The sequence below is a fragment of the Gracilinanus agilis genome, chromosome 3, assembly GCF_016433145.1.
Source record: "Gracilinanus agilis isolate LMUSP501 chromosome 3, AgileGrace, whole genome shotgun sequence".
Taxonomy (NCBI): domain Eukaryota; kingdom Metazoa; phylum Chordata; class Mammalia; order Didelphimorphia; family Didelphidae; genus Gracilinanus; species Gracilinanus agilis.
The window spans coordinates 87,756,470-87,779,094 of NC_058132.1; the positions used below are offsets into that span (position 1 = coordinate 87,756,470).

The window sequence follows — 22,625 nt, forward strand, 5'->3', positions numbered from 1 at the left end:
TCTAGTAATGCAAAATCTTCCCAAGGCAGCACATTCCATTTTTCATGACTAATTTTTAGGACATTTTTATCCTTATGTCAAGTCTAAACAGGTTTCTTTCACTGCTTGCTCCTAATTCTGACCTTTAGGGTCAAGGAGAACTTAGCTGACTTCTTTTCAATATGATAATCCTTCAACCCGTCATATACTTGAAGCATGCCTTCATTCTTCCAAGTTAAATAATCTGCTCTAAAATTTCACTCTTCCAGGTACATGGACCCAACTTCAATCAATTCTTGTATAGCATGCTTCAAAGCATTTCAGTTATCCTGGTTGTTCTCTTGGTGTTTCTTTCTTCCTTCCTTCCTTCCTTCCTTTCTTCCTTTCTTCCTTCCTCCCTTTCTTTCTTCCTTTCTTCCTTTCTTCCTTTCTTCCTTTCTTCCTTCCTTCCTTCCTTCCTCCCTCCATCCATCCCTCCCTCCCTCCATCCCTCCCTCCCTCCCTCCCTCCCTCCCTTTCTTCCTTCCTTCCTTCTTTCCTTCCTTTCTTCCTGACCTTGGAGTCAAGAGGAACTAAGTTCAATTCTAGCTAGACATTTACCAGTTATATGACCCTGAGCAGGTCACAAAATGACTGTCTGATCAGTATTCTCATCTCTAAAATAGGGATAATAATAATAGCTACCTCCCAGGGTTTTTGTGATAGCCAATAAGGTCAAAATGTTTTCCAATTGCTTTATAAACCTTAAAGTGTTATATAGGTACAGTTATTCCTTTTCGTTGTTTTACCACTACTATGACCATAATCACTACCTCTGCTGCTGCTATATATTAATATTAATCCTCTCCCTACTTCTAGTCTTTCCTTCCCTTTCTAGGAATCCTTCCTAGAGCAGCTCCAATAAGTCATCATCTAGTTATTCATCACCATTCCATGAACTTCTGCACAGTTCTCAATACTAAGATGATTTTCCTCATATCATATCAGACTGGAATCTCTCCATCTATAATTTTTACCCCCTTTTTTTTGAATTCTGACTTTGTTTTTTCCTGTAAATAAATATTTAAAATGATAAGAACTATAACTGACATTTGCATATGGTCAAGTTTTCAAAATGCTTTACATTTGTAATTGCATAACTACCTTGTGAAATAGGTACTGCTACAGGTATTGTTATCTCCATTTTACAGGTGAGTAAAAAAAAGGCATGGAGATTAAGTAACTTGCCCGTGGTTACCTAGCTAATGTGTCAGAGGAGGGATTCAAACCCAGATCTTCCTAAATCCAGCTCCAACTCTCCATCTATTTTACCACAGTGCCTCTCAAAGAGAAGAAGACACCTTGAGCCTCAGTGGCATATGGACAAGGAAGAGAAGCAGATGTGGGAGTCAGGGCCCTTAGGAAGTGACAATGGCAAAGATTTACTCAAATTGTGAACTGAGGGATCAAAGTTGGCTCAGGGAACAGGAAAGTCAGGGGTTTTAGAGATGACAGATTCAGGTTATAATGAGAGGAAACCCTGAGACAATCAGGTCAGTAAGTGATCTATTTTTTAGGGGAATCAGTAACAGATTCCCTGGTTTCTAGAGATGGAGCAACTATTAAATAAAGAATCATTCTCTTCCTATCTCTAGGGCAGACTTTGTCTCCTCCAGTCCAGATCAATAGTCAACCTCTTATCCCTACCCTCTAGTTCTTCTTAGATCATCCATTCCTGTATTGTAGAGGTTCTTGTCTCTATCTGACCTAAATCTTTCCTTCTTCAGCCAGAGACCAGTTGTCCCATTCATCTGCAGAGGAGCTCTAGAACTCTTCAATCAAGCCTACTGTGGCTGAGTAAGAGCAAATTCTCCCCATAAGAATCAACAGAGGGGGGCTCTCCATGGGCAGAAGAGACATGCAATGAAACAGGGTCATATCATCTATAACAGGAGAAGTACTGAACTCTGGAGAACAGGTATTATAGAGCAACAGTAGTAGAAGGGCATATTAGGACCCACTCATAGCATAGAATTCTAAGAAAGGACGGGTGGGTCAGTGAGTGGTTCAGGCATTGAGGAATATGGGAGATGCAGAAGAGAAAAAAAGAAATTGGAAAATTCAGGTAAGATGATAAAAATGGGGGTAATCACATTTTCAGACAGGGAATAGAGAAGTGGAAGTGGAGAAACAAGTTACAGAAAGAAGGGACTATTTCTGAAGGATTGATCATTATTCATAGTATCCCAAATCACTGGAGAGAAAGAGCAGAAAGGATGAACCACTTTGCAATAGGAGGAATTGTGCTTAGACTGAACACCAGGAAAGCATCCCTCACAATGCTGGGTGCTGAGGGGACATAAGAACAAAGCAATGAGAGGGCCTAAGGAACTCTCAGAGCAAGATGGAGCATGCTTCTCCAAACTCCATCCTACCTCTTTTTAACCTGAGCTTGGTGAGGCCTTGGCGACAACAAAGAACAGAAGGATAGATAAATTAAATAATCCCTTTCCTCTTCCAAGGTTCTCAAAGAGTTGTTCTTCCCATGAACCCAGATTCAGTCCCTCCAGGGTCAAGGCCCAGTCAAGGCAGTCAATGGAGCCAGGCCACACACTAATCCTTCTCAATCATACAACTCTGACCCTGGATCCCAGCTCCGGTCCTGGACCTTTTGTCCTTCTGGGCATTCCAGGACTAGAAGGTGCCCATGCCTGGCTTTCTGTGCCCATCTGTCTCTTGTATCTGGCTGCAGTGATTGGGAATTCCCTGCTCTTGGTCCTCATGGCGGCAGACCCAGCCTTTCAGGCTCCTATGTACCAGCTGCTAGGCATGCTCGCTGCAGCTGACCTGGTGCTGTCCACAGCTACAGTGCCCAAAGCCCTGAGTGTGCTTTGGGGCTTCTCCGGAGAGATTTCCTTTGGGGCCTGCCTGGCTCAACTCTTCTTTGCCCACGTGGCCTTCGTGGCAGAGTCCTCAGTGCTGCTGACCATGGCCCTGGATCGCTATTTGGCTATCTGCTGGCCGCTGCACTACGGAACTCTCCTCACTCCCCGAGTGGTGGGAGCCGCGGGAGGCGTTGCCTTAGTTCGGGGAATGTGTGTGATGGCGCCGCCTATAGCGTTGCTTCAGAAGTTGCCTTACTGTGGGAGGAGAGCAATACCGCACACGTACTGCGAGCATATGGGCGTGGCGCGGCTGTCCTGCGGGGATACCCAAGTTAACATCTGGTACGGTCTGGCCACCACGCTGCTGTCACCGGTCCTAGACGTCGGGCTCATTGCCGTGTCCTACGCGTTCATCCTCCGCGCCATCTTCCGCCTGCCATCCAGGGGCGCTCGCCGCAAAGCCCTCAGCACTTGTGGGGCCCACGCCAGCGTCATCCTCCTCTTCTACATACCCGCTCTCTTCTCCTTCCTCACCCACCGCTTTGGGAGACACACGGTCCCGGCACACGTCCACATCCTTCTGGCCAATCTCTATGTGGTGATCCCACCCGCTCTCAACCCCATCGTCTACGGCGTCAGGACGCGGCGTATTGCCCAGAGAATCCTGCGCTTGCTGGCACCCAGCCGAGTAGGGGTGGGAAGGGAATAGAGTTCAAATGGAGGTTCTCCAACAAGATAAGCAAAGAAACCTAAGCCAGAGAGCCCAACTGGATGCATATTTTGTCCTTCTGTGAACACTCTTTGAATATATGATTTTACCCCCCAGATCCCCCACTCTGCCCCAAGACACACACACACACACACACACACACACACTCTCTCTCTCTCTTTCTCTCTCTCTCTCTCTCTCTCTCTCTCTCTCTCTCTCTCTCTCTCTCTCTCTGCCTTTATGTCCTTCTCTTGTTCTTCCTATTTGCCCAATAGGAAATGTTCTCCACTTTCTGGATGCTAAGCCATGATCTAAATATCTCACTACCTAGGTATGCCTAGACTTTGAATTTTTCTTCACTTGCCTAAGTGTCCTCTTCTTACCTGCTTGTGGCCCCCCAAAATGCTTTGGAGGCCTGGGAGAATGGTTCCTGTCTATCTTTGCTGAACAGGAGGACGGAAGGTCAGGATGTCAAACCAGGTACACCAAGAGGTCAGAATCTGTTTCTGTGTCAGATTAGGAACCCTGAAGGGGGAATCTGGGTGGGTGCCTGTGTTAAATCTGGGGCCCAGAGGCAGGCTCTATGTATCTGTATCATTCGTAGCCTTGAGAGTAGTATCCATGTATGTAAGGTGGGGGAAATGAGGACAGTATCCCAATAATCGCATTTTAAGCCTCTAAAGAAGGACTTGGGTCTTGTTTCAGTTCAGCAAATTAAGTTAAATCCAACTACCATTTATGAAGTGCCTCCTATATGAAAGGTATTCTGGCAGAGTGGGCAGAGAGTTGGCCTCAGAGTCAAATCAACTTGGCTTTAAGCTATTCTACTGACTTGCTGACTTTTTAACACTAGGAAAGTCTCTTTGCTTCTCAGTGGCCTCAATAATTCTCTGAGGCTAAATTATAGAGTGAATGCCATACTGCATTAGGAGAGGGAATTTTCTGACTGGGAGCTCCCTTAACAGATGCAGTCCTAAGCCTAGGACAACTAGGGAATCTCCAAATTAAGAAAAAAAAATTGTCTAAGGGATATATATATATATATATATATATTTTAATGATGGTCTTTGCCTGATTTCAAAGAGCTGATAAGAATAATACATAGTAGAGTGTGCTAGGTACAAAGAAGAGAGTCAGGCAAAGGGACTCTGGGACAATTTGAGCAGGAAGAAAGCCCTGACAGCTAGGAACATCAGGCTTACCAGTGGAAGAGGCTAGAAGTTAAATTGGAGGATGATACATTTAGAACTAACAGGGACCTGGGATGTCTATCCTCCTTGTGTTTTACGGATGACTAAACTAAGATTCTGTAGGCCATAAGGGAACATGTAGAAGGAATGTACATGAAAATGGCTTGCATGAATGCAAATAAGAAAAAGAAATATGTCAAATTGGGAAGATTGATTATTTGTGGAACATGAAGTATGTGAAAGTAAATAATATTCATGAAATGAGGCTAGAAAGGTAGGCAGCAACCAGATTGTGAAGGCCCTTAAATAAAAGACCCTTTAGGGGTTGGTAATTTATCTTAGCAATACTAGAAAATAATTGAAGTTTTATGAGCATGATAGTGACAAGGAAAGGGTCTGGGCCTTAGGAAGATTATCTCAGCAGCTGTATAGAGGAAGGATTGGAGAAGGGGGGAGTCTGAGAGGGAGATAAAGACTCTGGAGGCAAGGGAGACTATTTGAAAGGCTATTTATAACTTTCTAGGCAAGAGATAAGGAAGGCCTGAACTAGGGTGGTGATTATGTGAGTTGGATCAAAGGGAGGGGTGAGAGGTAGTATGAAGGTAGAATGAATAAGAATTGGCAATGGGTAGGACACACCTCAACCAGTTGGTAAAACTGGATTTAGACACAAATTGATAGTTAAAATAAAGCTTAAGAAGGGAATGTTCAACATGTCAAACAACAAATTGTTTCTGTACCCAAAAGCAAAATGTTCCCTGAGTAGGGTCCAAATAGTGAGCCTTGGAAGGGCTGAGATAGAGAGGCTGGGAGGAATTATATGGGGTAAGAGGGGATGATGGAGTAGTTTAGACATATTTCTGCTGGGCCTCTCTCCCTCCCATTCCTTGACCATCCTTGTCCATGTTAATGCTCAAAAGTTGTAGTAATAGGGGGCAGCTGGGTAGCTCAGTGGAGTGAGAGTCAGGCCTAGAGATGGGAGGTCCTAGGTTCAAACCTGGCCTCAGCCACTTCCCAGCTGTGTGACCCTGGGCAAGTCACTTGACCCCCATTGCCCACCCTTACCAATCTTACACCTATGAGACAATATACCGAAGTACAAGGGTTTAAAAAAAAAAAAAAAGTTGTAGTAATAGTTAAAGGACTTTGCTGGGCTGAAAGAAACATAAACCTTGACTTTGTGGGCTGGGACCAATCTCCTGTCATTCTACACTTTCACTTTTCAGAAAAAAAAAAATGATGTAAAAATGGAATGTGTATAATTGGAATTGGTTTTCTCATGAACTTCCAGGTTCATAAAAAAACCCAATGTATTCTTATCTCTGAAACTCTGATGTTTGGGTTTGTAAGTGCTGTGGCAGATGAAAGATGAAATTCCTGAGGAAACAAAGATTTGATCTTTTTGAGCATATCAATTAATTAAGCAATATATGGAACAACAAATTGTTATCAGACTCCTTCCTCAGCTTTAGAACTAGACCTCAAATGCAAGAGGAGACAGATTTTTATGCATTAAAAACAATTAGTCAAATCAGACCAATTCATTAAGAGGGAAACAATACAATATTAGATAATCTGATTTCTAATTAAATGAAAGATTAAGAATCTTCCAAGTTGGAGTGGGGGGGGGGGGAAGTGAATTGGTGCAATTCCCTGAATTCAGAAAAAGAAGGATCCCACTACTCCCAGGTATCTGTGAACAATCAAAGGAACATGGAAACAATAACTGATTGATCAGTATGGGGCTAATTTTCAAGTAAGACATTTGGTTTGCTTGAGATATGTAATTGTGAGAAAACTTTTTGCATCAATTTATGGTTCTTACTGAGTTTCTGGTCAGCATAACATAGATTCGTTTAGTTAAGGGTTTCTAGAGGGCAGGCAGAAGTAGTCCAACTTCTCAAACACTCAGGGTTAAGTTCAAAAATATAATAAGATTCTCTCCCAATTCCCACAAATAAATAAAGTTTTCGAACAAGACAGAAATTGGACTAGACTCATAACTGAAGAGAAAGGGAACTGAGCTAACTCTGGGACTGAGTCCTAAGATGGAATCAGTGTGATTCACCCAGTTCCCACAATTAACCACTTATTCCCTCAATTTCTTCAAACCTTAGGCCTCACTTCATTCATTATGTACAAATCTGACCATGTCACTCCACTGCTCAATAAATTCTAGTGGTCCCTATTATAGTACTTCTAGGATCAAATACAACTACCTCTGTTAGGTAAATTGAAATCCCCCAGCCAGCCTTTGCAGGCTTTTTTATTATACATCATGATCCTTCACTCAGTTCACTCAGTACAGACATACTGGCATTCTTGTTATCCACCTCTCCTTGTCCCTCTGCTTGAAATGCCTTTCCCTGGAACTTCCACCTATTAGTATTCCTAGTTTCCTTCAAAGCTCTGACTAAAACTGCCTTCTCAAAGAGGTCTTTCCTTATTCCTCCCAGCTGCTAATCCCTCCTTCAGGTAATTACTGTGCCTTTATCTCCTATGTATTCTGCATGTATTTATATTGTTTCTACCATGGAATGAGTATAAACTCCTTGAAAATAGGTGACTCATTATTTTTGCTGGTGTATCTACAAATTCTTACAGTGATTTTTGTGTGCAAAGGACTATGCAAAATGCAGAGGACACAAATATTTTTAAAGATGAATCCATCTTTCCCTCAGCATGCTGAAATTCTGTTCTTTGGGTTCCATGCTTTTTTGGTTTGGAAGCTGATCCAGAATATCTTACCTTCAGGCTAGGGCTTTTGCCTTTCTAAGGTTTACAAACTTTCCTGATCCCTGAACTGCCTCCTACTTCCCTTGGAGTAATTCCTTCTCTTATGTTCCTAAAGTGAAAATCTCATCATTGACCCAAGACAACTCAAACTGTTTTAAAAATGTATTCATGGGAGCACACTGGATTAAGTTCATTCATTCATTTGTTCATTGATTCTCAACTGCCCTTCAGCCAATCAGGAAGTCTGAATGGGTAGAAGGTTTTGGTTGTCCTTCCCATATTAAATGCCCTCCTTAATAACACCTTATGGTTTGTAAAGCTCCATATGTAAATGTTATCTCATTTGAGCATCATAACAATCCTGGTAAATAGGTACTATTATTATAGTGTCCATGTTATAGTTGAGGAAACTCAGGCAGACCAGATAATTGACTTGTCAAGGGTTACACAGTTTGTGTCTGAGACCAGGTTTGAACTTAAGTCTTCCAGATTCCAGGTCTAGTGATCTATCCACTAGGCTACCTAGCTGCTATATTATCAAGTAACCACTTAGATAACCAAATTCTTCTCCCACTCCAACCAAATTTTTCCTTTCCCTTCCAACCAGTTTTTCCATCTAAAAAGCACAAATTATTCCAGCTGCCAGAAATGTTGGCCCCAAGCTTCACAGATATTCAGCAGAAGTCCACTCAAGAGACCAATCTAAAAGTTCTTCTGATATGGAAATGGGCCTCAGGTCCTATATTCAGGTTGATGATGTATTATTAGGGCCTGTAATCACCACAGTCTTACCAAAGGCCCACCTTCTAGAGAGAAGAGGGTAGAAATCTGGGAGAAAGGAAATCTGCCAAGAAGTACCACCCTAGAGAAGCAAAAGATATAGCAGACATGGGTAAGGCTGATTCTCTAGAAGAGTCATGAGCTAAAAACTGAGACAGACTGGAAAATGAAGGCTCTCTCTTTTTATGCTTCAAGAGACACCAAAATCTGTCATTACTGTTAGGCTTTAAACACTTACACTATTTTTATATTTATTATTTAAAGTTCCCATGGTTACCAGCAGTAAAATTCCTTAGAAACTCTAACAAAGGCTTTTTACAGTAACTTTGGAGCAGGGGAGGCAGATTTAAAGAAATTCCTACCAGTGCAAGCTGTCCCCAAATGCAAAAAGTTCTAGAAGGAACAAGGGAGTCCCCCTCCATATGCCTAGTTAGCATTTATGGTCTTTGACTGGGAGATTATAGATTGGATTCAGATTTCTGGGTGGGGTTGAACTAAGTGACCTGAGGTCCCTTCCCCTTTAGAGATGCTATCAGTTGAAAAACCTGGTCCTTTTATAAAGGATTCCAGATAAGGAGGGACCTAGGAGGGTAAAGTAACTTCTAAATAAAGACTTGTTGACTTGAAGTGGGAGGTCCAGTGATCCTAAGAGTTTAAAATGCAGATTGAAAAAGAAAATAAACTGTAGTCCAGGAAGTAGACCTGGTTCTGCTAAGTTTGAGGGGAGTAAGGGAGAGATTTCATATCATTAAGAGACCTCATGTGAAGGCCCTCCCAGCCTCCCTAGCCTTTCTGTCCCAGAGTTTCAAGCCTATAAATAAACTGTTCAGGATTAAGTTTCTAGGAGAGTCATTATTCCCTAAAGGTAAGAGATTGGGAAAGTGAGATATTTCCCTAATCTCAGCACCCTCTTCCCTTGGTTTAGCAGAGAGCACAAGTCCCTTTCTTGGCTATCCTAAATCCAGACTTAGAGTTCCCACAGATAGTCACCACTCCCCTGCCCCTTCCATTGGTACTTCGATGATGATAGCTAGGTCCTGGCACTGATCCATGGTCCCTGAATGCTATGTGTAATTGTGGGGGAAGGCGACCTGCCTATACCATCCCAAGGATCTCTGAAGACTTAGGAACCACACATCAGTCACTTGGATATTTCTTTATTGAATGCCGAATGGCTTAGGTCCTAGAAAGGGGTTCATGCTATAAAGTGTGGGAGGGGCAAAAATGAATGAAAAAGCATTTATTGGGATCCTACTATGTGTCAGGCACTATGTGAAGTGCTGACTGTATAAATAAAGGCAAAAAAATAGTACCTGCTCTCAAGGAACTCACAGCATGCAAACAAGATCTAAAAAGGCTAAATTGGAAATAATCAACAGAAAGAAGACATTAACTTTGAGGAGGAGCAGAAAAATTTTGTTGTAAAAGGTGGGATTTTATCAAGGTCTTGAAGGATGCCAGAGTAAGCAGGAGACAGATAAGAAAGGAGAGAATCTTAGGGATAGGGACAGATAGTGAAAATGCCCCAAGTTGGGGGATGTAGTGTCCTGGTCCAGGAAGGAGAACCGCATCAGTGTAACACTGAGTATATGAAGAAGAGTAAAGAGTAAGAAGACCGGAGAAGAAGGAAAAAGTGGGATTATGAAGGCCTTTAGAAATCAAACAGAAGATTTTATATTGGATCCTGGAAGTAACAGGGAGCCAGTGGAGTTGATTGAATAGAATAGTAGTATGGTCAAACCTATATTGAAGGCAGAGAGGAGAATGAGCTGGAGTGGAAATCTGAATCAAGAAATCCAGTGAGAAGAGCAATGCAATTGTCTGGTTGTGAGGGGATGAAGACCTTCCCCAGTATAGTGGCAGCATCCCTAGGTGAATGCAAAGCTTCTAGGTCAGTGTTCTGCCTGGGGCCCAAGACCACTCTTGCACCAGAGACTTGAAGAGGCACGGTAGAGACTTAACATCACATTGATATGTCAGGAGTTCAGGATTGCCAGCATTTTGAAGGGACTCTGGAAAGGTTGGTGAGCTTAGAGAGGCCCCATAGGTGATGCCCAGAAAACTTAGTTCAGACTTGGGGAGAACTGAGGAACTTGGGATTGGGAACTGAGGGCTAGGGCAGGTGGGGAATGAGGGAGCAACAGCCAGACAGGATGCCCAAAGAAAGTCCAGGCTCTGAAGCAAAGTCTATGTGGAGATGAGGATGAGATATAGACCCTGAAGTAATGCTCCCAGGGACACACACCATATCTTACAAGGCCTGTCCCACCTCAGGTGGTATAGGCTGGTAACACCCTGTTGTCCCAAAGATTCAGATTGGGTTGCAGTTCCTCTTGTGGGGCCTCATTTTGGTCCTTAATCCCCTGTGAAAAGACTTGCCCCTAGTAGGGCAGGACTGGAGAAAGGTAGCTCAGGTTCACTTTAATCTGTTTAGCTAGAGGGGCCTGGCTGACCTAAGGGTGGGATTAGAATGTTAAGGAAGTTCCCTAATTCCAGGGGCCCCTCCTCCCCCAGTTTCATCACCTGGGCCCTTGCTGTTTGGGGAGGAAGTCTGAGTCTGTCACTCATCCCACACCCTTTTTGTCTCCTAGGAACCATCATGACCCCCAGGATTAGTCTCCCCTTCCTTCTCCTCCCCCTAGAACAGGATAAAAGGCATTTGCTGCACTCACTGGTCCATTACAGCCACTTGGCCCATATTCCTGCAGACCAGATGCACTGCTCCTCAGCTTTCTTCCTAGGGCTGCTGTTGCCCATGGTGCTGTCCAGCCATCCCCAGGTAATAAGGAGAAGGGCAGAGTGGATCCAGAGAACAGGGAAAGGAGAGAACTCTAGAATTAAAGGTCCACAGAATGTCAGGGATAGAGGGGGACTTCGAGAAGATGTAGAGTAAATGTCAGAGGCAGGATGCAAAGCCAGATCTCTTCTAACTCCCAGAGTTCTATTATTCTTGCTCTACTTAATGGGGAATTCCATTGGGAAATGTCTTCTGAGAAAGGACAGAAACTAGGAAGAGAATGAATGGACTATAGGCTGATTTAGAGAAGGCTGCAGGAAAAGAAAATATTTGTAGGAGTTGAGGTCTTACCTCTGCCCTGTCACAATGGTTCTTTAATTCATTTCAACCTCATAATCACCCTGGAAGGTAAGTGCTATTACTATTCTCATTTTATAGTTGAGAAACTGAGGACACAGAGAGGTTAAGTGACTTATCCAAGACTCCTAGAAGAGTGACTAGTCCTGAAGGAAAGGTCATGAATAATCTTCCAAGGGTCTTCATCCAAATGCTGGTGGGACATAGCCTCAATATACCAGTTCCCCATTCTCAAGCTCTGCCTCAGGTGTCATCTCTGTGTAGAGCCCTAAAAACTTTCAGTATAGACCCCAACAGCTCTTTCCCTACTTTCTCCTCTCCTCATTATTTTTGTAGTTTTTATTTCCTCCTCTATCACTACTCAGATGAGTGGATACATTCAAATCCACTATTTACAACCCCTCAGAATCCTTCCCAGTCTCCTCCTTAGTCCTTAGTTTATTTATATCCTTCAACATTACTAAGTTTCCATGCCTTATCCCTTTCCTTGTCCCTGCCCTGTCACCTTCAGGAAGAAGTAGTATGCTCTGGTGAAAGAGAAAAGAACGTGGAGTCTTTGTGTTGCCAAGGCCTGTACAATGCTCATGAAATAATAATAATAATAATAATAATAATAATAATAATAACAACAACACCTAGCACCTTATGATGTTTATTGATTGAATAAATGAACTGGAATCAAGGGACCTGGATTCAAGGGCTGAATACAACTTACCACCTGTGTGACTTTCTAGATCATGGTTCACTCATATATAAAATGAAGGGATTGGTCTAGATCAAGGGCATCTTAGCCCTTGCCTAGCCCTTACCACATTTCTTAGAATTTATAGTAAGGTAGAAGGTAAGAATTTTTTAAAAATTATGCTAAGATGTCTGTAGGATTCCCCAGACTCTCAGAGTTGTCCAAAGTTCCTTCCAGCTCAAAATTCTAGGATCCTAAGAAATAAATGTGTGCTTGTTTATTCTTTGATCTTTCAGGTTGGAAAGGAGCAGAAACTTTGAAATCTGCTTTTAAAGAAACAGGGGGTTCTACTCAGCCCTCCAAAATGTAGTTTTCAGACAGTTTGCTTCTTCCCCTTGCAGGTCAAGCCTGAAATGGTCACTCACAATGACACAGCCTACAGTTTGGGTCAGCTCCAGGCAGGATCCAAGGTAGGATTAGGGAGGTCTTTCCTGCAGGGTGAAGACATCCCCATTGCCAAGTCCTTACTTCCTCTTCCAACTTTGGGTCTTCTATATGTAGATAGATGGATAGTCTGCAGAATAAAGGGCAAACACAGTCTATCCTCAGAAGTCCTGCAGTGGATCCTGGAACGCAGGGTCAGACCCACACTGCTCCTAAGCCCTGTCAGTGTTCCATTCCACCCCATTTATTGCCCTATACCATGCTTCCTAACATCCTTTCTTATCCTATGAAGTCCTTGCCATTTCAGAGAGTGAGCAATGTAGTGGGCTCCATGGATGAACAAGGCAACTGCCACTGTGTGATCTATCTACCCAACAGCCCCATCCCCCTGCAGCAAATAGAGAAGCTTCAGAATGCTGCAGAAGAGCTTGTGGAGAAGTATGAACTGGAGCTTTCCAAAGTAAGTATCCTCTAGGAAGAGAGGGAATTCCAGGAAGGAGAGGCTGGAGTCAATTAGTTACTATTTCCCATGGTGCTGATCTGGACTGAAAGTTAGATCCCTAAAAGTGGGGAGTGACAGAGGATGGGGATGGCATTGTTTATTCCTTACAGGATTCTTGGTCTGGAGGAGACCTGACTCTTAAACCTGGAGGGAGGAGATAGGATCCTGCCTTTAGGAATATCCCATTCTGATGGGCAATACCAATCTCAAGTTAATTCTGGGGTTTATCTATTAAAACACAAATGTGAGAGATATGTATTTTAGTTGATACCTTTGGAGAAAGTCCTTGGGGAATGAAATTTTAATGCTGGGAAATTCAGACCTGTGACTAGGGACATGGCCTCTCTGGTCACACTCTGTTCACCCCTATCTTGAGAATACGGCTTACTGGGGAATCAGGGATTGGCCTTTGGGAAGTTATATCTCATTAGGAAGACAGATGGTTCATTGGATGAACTAGAAGGGACTTTAGAAGTCCTTTATTGAACTAACTTGAAATATGTGCATAGGTAGCAACTGGCTGATCAGTTTGGTTCTTTTTATCAATAGGACATATGATTAGGAAAAGAGTTTCAACTACAGGTTATTTGCACCTTATTTTATTGATGATAGGAAAGAAAATAATGAAGGTTCTTGAGACAGAAGGGGCAAAAAGGATGGATGGATGTTTCTAAAACTAAAATTTTTATGTCCATATTTTTGTATCACCTTATTTTTTCTTTTTATTATTCCTACACTATCAACTAAATTTTTCTTTGTATTATTTCTTCCCCTTCCAGATGGATTTATAAAAAAAAAATTTAAGAAGGAGAAATGAAAAACTATTTGGCAAAAACTATCAATTTTTGACAGTGGTTTTAGAGGGAAGTAGAAGAGAATAGTCCCATGGTGCCAGGAAAAGAGCAGTTAGAGATTACCTCTGTTCCTCTTCTTGATTCTTTTTTCTTGATTTCTTTCTCTTTCTTGAATACCTTCTCCTTTCTTTCTTGTCAGGTGGATGAGCACACTAGAGTCATTGGAGCCCAGGAGAAGACAATGCTAGAGCTCATGCAGCACCTGGAAAAGAGGCAACAGGGCACTGGATCAGAATCTGTATCTAGCCATGCCTCCTATTCCTCTATTGATCGCGACTGGGATGCCCTTCGAGGGGAGCTACTAGGTGCTGAGAAACTCCTGACCCAACTCAAGACCCAGGGTAGAGTAATGGGAAGCAAGGGCAGCAACATTGATGGAATCCTCCAAAGGGTCAAGGGACAGGTAAGGCAAGCCCTATCCTCAACAGCCTCCTCAGCCCCTATTGTCTCTGCTAGGTACATTATCAAACGTTTACTTTCCCTCAGTTTACATACTCTCTTATCATTATATACTCCACATTCTTGATGTGACCCACATGTCATACACACTGATATAACTCTTTACACCATGCCTCCCATGACATATTTACTACATTATAGACTCACATATTACACTTCTCCTAAAACCCCTTCAGCATCTTCAAATTATATACTCCGGACCACCCAATTCCATATGACACCCATCTGGGTATAGTGAAAAAAAAAATAATGGATATGGAGTGAGGGCATCTGAGTTTCCATCCCAGTTCCATGCTTAGTACCAGTATGAGCTTAGGCAAGCCATTTCATTTCTTCATACCTCAGTTTCTTTACCTGTTAAATGAAGAATTTGGGCTCTATGATACCTAAAGCACCTTCTAGCTTCCAGTCCTATGATTCCATGACTCCTTGTGACTCCTCACCTCCACAGATCATAAACAGGACCAAATTATTATACGAATCATCCTATATTACATTTCCTAGTATCATACACTCCATGTGTCCCCCCCATTGCCCTACTCTCACATTATCTTTCTTATCCAATCCCTACAATATCACACCCTCAATTTTATTCCCCTTAACTCTTATCTATATCATAGCATCATTATGTAACTCCACCTGGCCCTGCTGTGTCATGTCCTCTCATAGATTTGTAAGAAAGAGGATGTCTAGAATTTCTTAATCTCCCAGTTACCTACAGAAAGAGGAAGCCACCTAACCAGACAGAAATCCATTTCCCCAGACAGAGTAGATCAAGAGCAGAATCAGGAAACAGTAAATGGACAAGCCAGATTGGGGCAGTCTAGGTGGCAGGTAGACAGAGTCTACATCCTCTCTTCAGTCTTCAATGGTAGCACAGAAAAATGGTGCCCAACCTAGCCTGAGGCAGTCAAGGTGTTAATCTTTTCCCCACCAAGCCCATAACTACCTCTCCCCATCCTAGAGGGTTCAATTAAACCGTTAGTGTAAGCCAACCTAAGGCAGAGAGAAGAGAAGGCTCAATCATAGTCACTACTCTCTGCCCTAATTAGCTCACAGTCTAGTTAGGGAAATCTGACATATTGGGTCAGGCAGTGAATAATATGGAACAGATTGTTAGGTATTATAGTAGAAAGGAAGAAGTCTAAGAGTAGTAAAGGGAAAAGAGAATTGATTTGACTGGGATGTGGCCTGAATGCCATTCATGTACTGTGTAACCGTGGTAAAGTACCCAGACCTCCCTGGGCATCTTTAGTTTTTCTCTTTCTGTAAACCCGAGAAGTTCATCTGTCCAATTTTTATAACATCTGAGAACTTTAGAGATGGAACTGTTGGAACTTTAAGATCATCTAGTTCTTCCCTCTAATTAAATGCCTGAAGGAACTGAGGTACAGAGTTTGGAATATAATCTGCCTAGGTTCACACATGTAAGTATTAGGACTCAGTACTAACTGTAGTATTATTTAATGCTAGTAAATGTTAGAATTTGAGTTCAACCTTGGCTCATCTTATCCCAATTTCAGGGCTTTCCCCCTTTATACCAGAGTCTCTTTTTACCTGGATGGAGAACTGGAAAAACAAAGGAAGTTTCCTTGGCACTAACTCTCTTTTCTCTCCTATCCAGGTGCAAAACGCCAGCATCATACTAAGGCATCTGGCCAGCTCTCAGCAAGACAATTTGCGGGTCACTCGCCAGGAGGTGAGTGCCTTGGAAAGCCAATTGAGTGACTGTGAGAAGCATCGAAGCCCTGGCCACCAGACCCAGAATCTTCCTCCTGGTGAGTGTCCCACCATATCTATATCTGGCCCAGCCTCGAAGATTAGAAACTTATTCTTTCCTCTTACAAATCTTTCCACCTCACAGGAAGGATGCCCTTGAGTGAAACATAAGCTGAACATTTAAATAACATGTTTTAAAATTCTACATGATGTGCTACTGAGAGGCAGATAACATAGACTCATTTGTTTATATTTTTGTTCATTCGTTCATTCACTCATTCATGTATTCATTTGTTACTAGATGTGTGATTTTAATGATGTATCAAACAATATAATGGAGAGTACAGTTTTCCATTTACTCAACAACTTATAGTCTTAGAGAGTAGAGCTGGAGTACTAAGAAGCCGTGACTAGCCCAAGGTTACTCAGCCACTATAGGTCAAAGAAACATGAGCTCGTGTTTCTCTGATTTCCAGATCACCTCTCTAAAGTGGCACTATATGCTATATGAATGCGTAAATTCATAGTCATTATCAGCTCAACACACACATATACAAGTATATATTTCTGCATGTTTTCTTAAATAAATAAATTAAATTTATAAGGGAGTAGGGGAAGGGAATAAACATTGATTAATTATCTGCTATTTATTAGGAACTATGATAAGTACTTTACAAATATCTCAATCTGGGAGTATTCAATACACAGAAGTTAAGGGTTTAAAAAAATTAAAAATAAAATAAAAAATAAAAATATTATCTCATTTGATCCTCATAAAAACCCTATTAGATATGCAACATTATTATTTCCCCCCTTTTTATGGTTGAGGAAATTGAGGTAGGCCAACATTAATTGAATTTCACAAGGCTATACAGTTAGTAATTGTCTGAGGCTAGATTTGAACTTGGGTCTTCCTACCCAAGGCCCAGTTCTATATCCACTGTTCTCTATCCACGTAGCTTCCAGGTAGATGGAAGTTCAGAAGTCGGCATATTTTATTATATTGACACATACCAACATCACACAGTCAACTAGTATTTATTCAGTCAGCTAACATCTATTAAGTGCCTGTGATATGTCAGGCACTCTGCTGTACTGGGGATCAATATTAGCTGCTGCCAACATACATACTGAAACAACTATACATTCACATTAGTACCAGCACAAAGGCTCATATACACACATGCTGTTGCACACTTATTCTCACATTAACATAGTGAACACAATGGTTCTCTAAGAGAAAATAGAAGTGACTCACTTTGCTTGCTTTCATGTTAAACAAAGTGCTTCTCTTACAAAAACCTTGAGTTCTGCAGTTCAGATATTATTTATATTATCTCCATTTTGCAGGTGAAGAACCTGAGGCTCAGTGGTTAAATGAGTGGCCAGTCATGAAGCTTCTAAGTGTCAGAGCTGGTATTCTAAGGCAGGGCTCTCAGACTTTACATCTAGTATACATTCATTTTGCCTCATCGCCTTAGTCCTACCTACCTTGCAGGAAAAATGATTCTGTAAATCATAAAGTTTCCACATCATGTAAAGATATTGATGGTTACAAATTCAAACACTCTAAGGACTCCCCTCCCAATACCCCTGAGTCTATTGGTTGTACAGTGGAAAACTTTGTTCCAACTCTCTGAGAAATAGCCCCAATCCCCACCCCTCCTCAGATTTTCCCCCAAGACCTTGGGGAAGGTAGACATGTAGAACTGGTTCTCTGCTCAGTCTGTACCACCTTTGGGGACCCCATAATGCTCTCTATTTTTCTTAGGCTCCTGTGCTCATGGCATCCTGCTCAGCGTCAGTCATCCCCTTGTAGTTCAGCTCAATTGGCGTGGCTTCAACTACAAGGCTGGTGCCTGGGGTCGAGATACTGGACTCAACCCTACCTCTTCTCTCTACTGGGTGGCCCCACTCCGTTCTGATGGCAGGTAAGCCATTTGGAAGCTGCCACATTTTGCCACTCAACCCTATCCTCTCCCTTGCCTCAGTACTCTCCGGCACCCTCTCCGCTGTCCTCTTCTCCTTTTCTCCTTCATCCACCTCCTCTCTCTGTCTCTCTGTCTCTCTTTCTGTCTCTATCTGTCTCTGTCTCTCTCACCTCCTCTTTCTTTCTATCACTCCCTCTCTTCCTCCTCCTTCTCCTCTTCTTTATCTCTCTCTGGGGAAGAGAGGTCTGCATATGCTAGAGTGGTCAGTCAAAAAAAGGCTTCTTGGAGTTGATGGACCTCCAACTCTGTCTCGAAGAATAGAGAGGATTCAGTAGTTCAGGGAAGGGAAGTCTATCCAGAACCAGACAAATCAGTATTTGTACCCAAATAATAACATTTTCTACTTTGCGTTGGTCCAAGGTACTTTGACTACTACCGGTTGCACAAGTCCTATGATGACCTATTACTGTTCAAAGACTATGAGGAATGGAAGATGGGCTATGGGGATGGGAGTGGCAACACTGTCTACAAGAACTTCATGTATTTCAACTACTATGGCACTGGCGACATGGCCAAGGTAGACCTGGCCACCAACACCCTGGTGCTTCGCAGGTCCCTTCCTGGAGCCACCTACAACAATCGCTTCTCCTATGCTGGAGTGCCCTGGAAGGACATGGACTTTGCCGGGGATGAGAAGGGGCTGTGGGTAGTATACTCCACAGAGGAGAACAAGGGTAACCTGGTGCTGAGCCGGCTCAATGCCAGCACACTAGCTGTGGAGAAGACCTGGCGGACAGGGCAGTATAAGCCAGTTGTATCAGGGACCTTCATGGCTTGTGGGGTCCTCTATGCTTTGCGTTCCCTGAGCACTCGCCAGGAGGAGATATTCTATGCCTTTGACACTAACACTGGCAAGGAGTACCACCTCAGCATCCTGTTGGACAAGATGCTTGAGACACTGCAGAGCATCAATTATAGCCCCTTAGACCGGAAACTTTATGTCTATAATGATGGTTATCTTGTCATGCATGACCTTGTTTTCCAGTGGCCTCGGCCACCTGCCAAAGGTGCAAAGGCAGGGCCCAAGTCAGGAAAGGCTTAGTCCCCCACACCTCAAGAATGGGAGTCCCCCTTAGTGGGGAAGTCCCATGAGTTCACAGCTTTCCCATCCCCTTCTTGGCTCTTATCACTCACTGCCCCTTGGTGATTGGGCAGCATTAATCAAATCAAGTCAACCTATTCATAATCAAATAGCCAGGTGACTTATAGCCACTACTTAATTAGTGATTTAAATGTTCTATTCTGGATCCTTCTAGCCCTAGTCTGTGCCCTGCAATATAAAGAATACTGAATCTGGTACCAGGAAGCCCCCCTTTCTCCCAGGCATTGCTACATCCTACCCTTTGTTAACCCCTCAGTTTCACTATCTGTCAGATGGAGACAATATGTGTTAGACTACCTGTCTTCAAGATTTGTTGAGAAAAAGAATTCTGAAAACTTTAAAGTTCAATAAAATTTGAACCATCATTTTGTAGTGATCTCATCCTGGGTCTGAGGGAATATGAATCTGCAATTTTATAAGTTGTGATTCTAGGATCTGCGGATCTATAGAACCCCTGGTTCTTGGATTCTAGGATTCAGAATTCTCAGATCTAGGTTGCTGTGAGTGAGTGTTAAGGTAGGCCACCTGCAAAGAGTCACTTCTGGTGGACAGAATAGGCCACAGGCCTATTATGACTATATCATGCTGACACAGTGTGGTATGCTTTTTTTCCTCAATAACTCTGTAGTATGGGTCATTATCTCTTCTTTACAAATAGGGAAACTGAGTGTCTGAGAGGAATTCCAGAGGTGATCTTTATTGGAAATATCCCATTGAATCTCAAAATAATTGCTTCTTATACTCAGAGTGCCTGCTATATAGAGAAAGAAACATACACACATTTTGACCGTGGTAGGATAAGGAGAGAAGATGTCAGATCCTCCTTGTCTAGCGATACTCTAAGGGAATGGCTTAGATTTTCAAACATCTCATAGACATTCCCTCCTAAGCATTCATGGCTATATTCTGGCTACATGACCACCTTTTGGAAAGTAGCTCTTATGCTAAAAGCCTTGTGGTCTGAAAAAGAGAGAGGATTTAGCAAGCTTTTCCACTCATTTATGCTTCTCCCCACCCCCACAAAATAGAAATATATTATTAAAACCTATAAGCATGTATGAAATCATTAATATTTTGTAAAAAATCAAGCAGCAATGGGCAGCTGGGTAGCTCAGTGGAGTGAGAGTCAGGCCTAGAGACAGGAGGTCCTAGGTTCAAACCCGGCCTCAGACACTTCCCAGCTGTGTGACCCTGGGCAAGTCACTTGACCCCCATTGCCCACCCTTACCAATCTTCCACCTATGAGACAATACACCGAAGTACAAGGGTTTAAAAAAAAAATTTGAAAAAAAAATCAAGCAGCAAGATTTAAAGAAAACTAGCATGGAGACTTTTTTCACCGATCTTCAATTGTTACCAAACTACTTAATTTAACCCTGCCTTCTAGTGCTAGACTTAGATGGAAATTGAAAATTTAATTTATCCTAAGCTTTATGCCAAAACCTTTACTCATGGCCTTCAACACTTTAGGGGGCCCTTTGAAATAAATAAAGAGCTTTTATGGTGGTTTCTGTTAACCCAGTTCTCACAGGAGGAGGAATGACCTAGCTTCCTACATGCCTTTGTTCTTCTGAGTGCCTCTTTTTTTTTTTTTTTCTTTTTTCTCCTGAAAAGAACCAAAAGAATGAGGAGCCACATCACACTAAACTGGACTGATCAATATCTGAACACTGTGTTGGCTTTTTCTTTTATTGGTCAGAAGTAATTTGTATATCTCTGACAAACCAGTTCTTAACTATTCCAACTCCCTCTGCTGTCCTGTAGATTAATTACTGCATTGTGAAAACAGCTGGATTTATGTCAAAGGGTCACCTAATAGCCCTCGTTAAGGCAGTCTAAGTGATCCGATTCAAAGTTACCTATTTCCCAACTATGTGAAGAGCTTAATTTTTGAAAATAACATGAACAAAGAGTTGAATGGCTAGTGGACAGGGAACTAACTGCACTTGGATTCAAAAAGACTCTAAGAGGGGTAAAAATTTCATTTCAGACACTCTGTGTCTGTGAGACCCTGGGCAAGTCACTTGATCTCTGTTTGCCTCCGTTTCCTCAACTGTAAGAGCACCTAACTCCCAAGGTGTTGTGACTATCAGATGAGATGACATCTCTAAAGCAACCGGTATAGTTTCTGACACATAGTAGGCACTATATGGATGCTTATTCTTTTCCTTTCCCTGTCCCCTTCCAGCTCGATCCATGATCTTACGCTCCTGTGATGCAGAAATTCTCTGTACAAGGAACAGTCTCATGTGTTTGGGTCATGGACCAGATGACCCTGCTTGAAGGGGGAGAGATATGATAGGGTAGGTAAAATGCAAGCCAATGCAATGCAATGCAATACTGCAGACAATCCAAGTTGAATCGATTCAAAATAATCCAATTTAATCTAGTGTAGGACGGTATAGTACAATATGATACTGCAAAGTGAGGCGCTACAATGCTTTTGTTGTTGTTCCAGTCACACCCAATTTGGGGTTTTCTTGGTAGAGATTCTGGCTTGCCATTGACTTGTCCAGTTCCTTTTACAGATGAAGAAACTAAGGCAAATAGGGTTAAGTGACTTGCCCAGAGTCACACTGACTAGTGAGTGTCTATGAGCAGATTTGAACTAAGGTAGGTGAGTTTTCTGGACTCCAGGTCCAACATTCTATCCACTGGGCTACCTCGTTGCCCTAATATAATTCAGTATTTTAAAGCAAAGCTGGGATGATATAATACTGCAAAGCGATGCCATGCAATATGCTGCAAAACAACTCAATATAATACAATAATGCAAAGTAATGCAAGGCAATATATTGCCCAAAAGCAATGCAATTTACAGTACTCTCAGTGCCACACATTACTAGAAAGCAATGCAATGTCATGCAATACCGAAGCTATAAAAACACTGGATTGTAAAGCAAACCGATATTGCAAAATAATGCAAGACATGACTATGAAGCAATATGTAAAACAGTGCAATGCAATACCCATTTATTTCTCCAAAGCACTGAGGGAGCCCAGGGAAAATCCAGAGTTTAGAGGCGATATCATCCCCGTGTTCAAGAGAATGACAGGGCCCGAGAGGGTAGCAAAGCACTATTTCAAATACCTATAAGAAAATGTGCAATGGATGCACTAGGGGGACGCAGTGCCGTAGGTTAGGGGGAGGTAAGGAGTGCCCAAGAGGAACGCTACCAAACCAAAGGGTAATGAAAGATTCATGAAGGAGGTGCAATGTGAGTTTGGTTTTGAAGACCTGGATGGGAATTCCCTAAAGAGGGCCAGCCTGAATGATCTGATTTAGGCCACCACGGGAGGGAGACCTTTCTCTGGCTTTCTGGTTGTCGCCTTAATTGGTATAGTTCTTGATGACAATGACTGAGAGTGGCCAAGGCTCCCCCCTCTTTGCTTTCTTCCTACAGACATCCCTTTACCCTGCCCCTCCCCTGCTGGAACTATGAGGTCAAGGGTGATTTCACAATACCCCCCGGTTGGGGAGACTCTGCCCTACGGGGCAGGGCAGGGTAGGGACAGGGAT

The 22,625-nt window shown here is 42.6% G+C and overlaps 2 protein-coding genes across 2 annotated transcripts; both read left to right on the forward strand.

Annotated features, from left to right (window-relative positions):
• Positions 1–1,861: 1,861 nt before the first annotated feature.
• LOC123238675 (olfactomedin-4-like) lies at positions 1,862–19,045 on the forward strand. Its single transcript, XM_044665882.1, is given in 9 exon segments — positions 1,862–1,880; positions 1,883–1,936; positions 10,850–11,037; positions 12,436–12,504; positions 12,786–12,938; positions 13,974–14,237; positions 15,918–16,071; positions 17,784–17,943; positions 18,364–19,045. Coding segments are annotated over 9 exon segments (1,743 nt in total).
• LOC123239068 (olfactory receptor 52D1-like) lies at positions 2,554–3,552 on the forward strand. The gene has a single exon (XM_044666339.1). The coding sequence runs from the start codon at positions 2,554–2,556 to the stop codon at positions 3,550–3,552; it is 999 nt and encodes a 332-aa protein (XP_044522274.1).
• Positions 19,046–22,625: the final 3,580 nt, after the last annotated feature.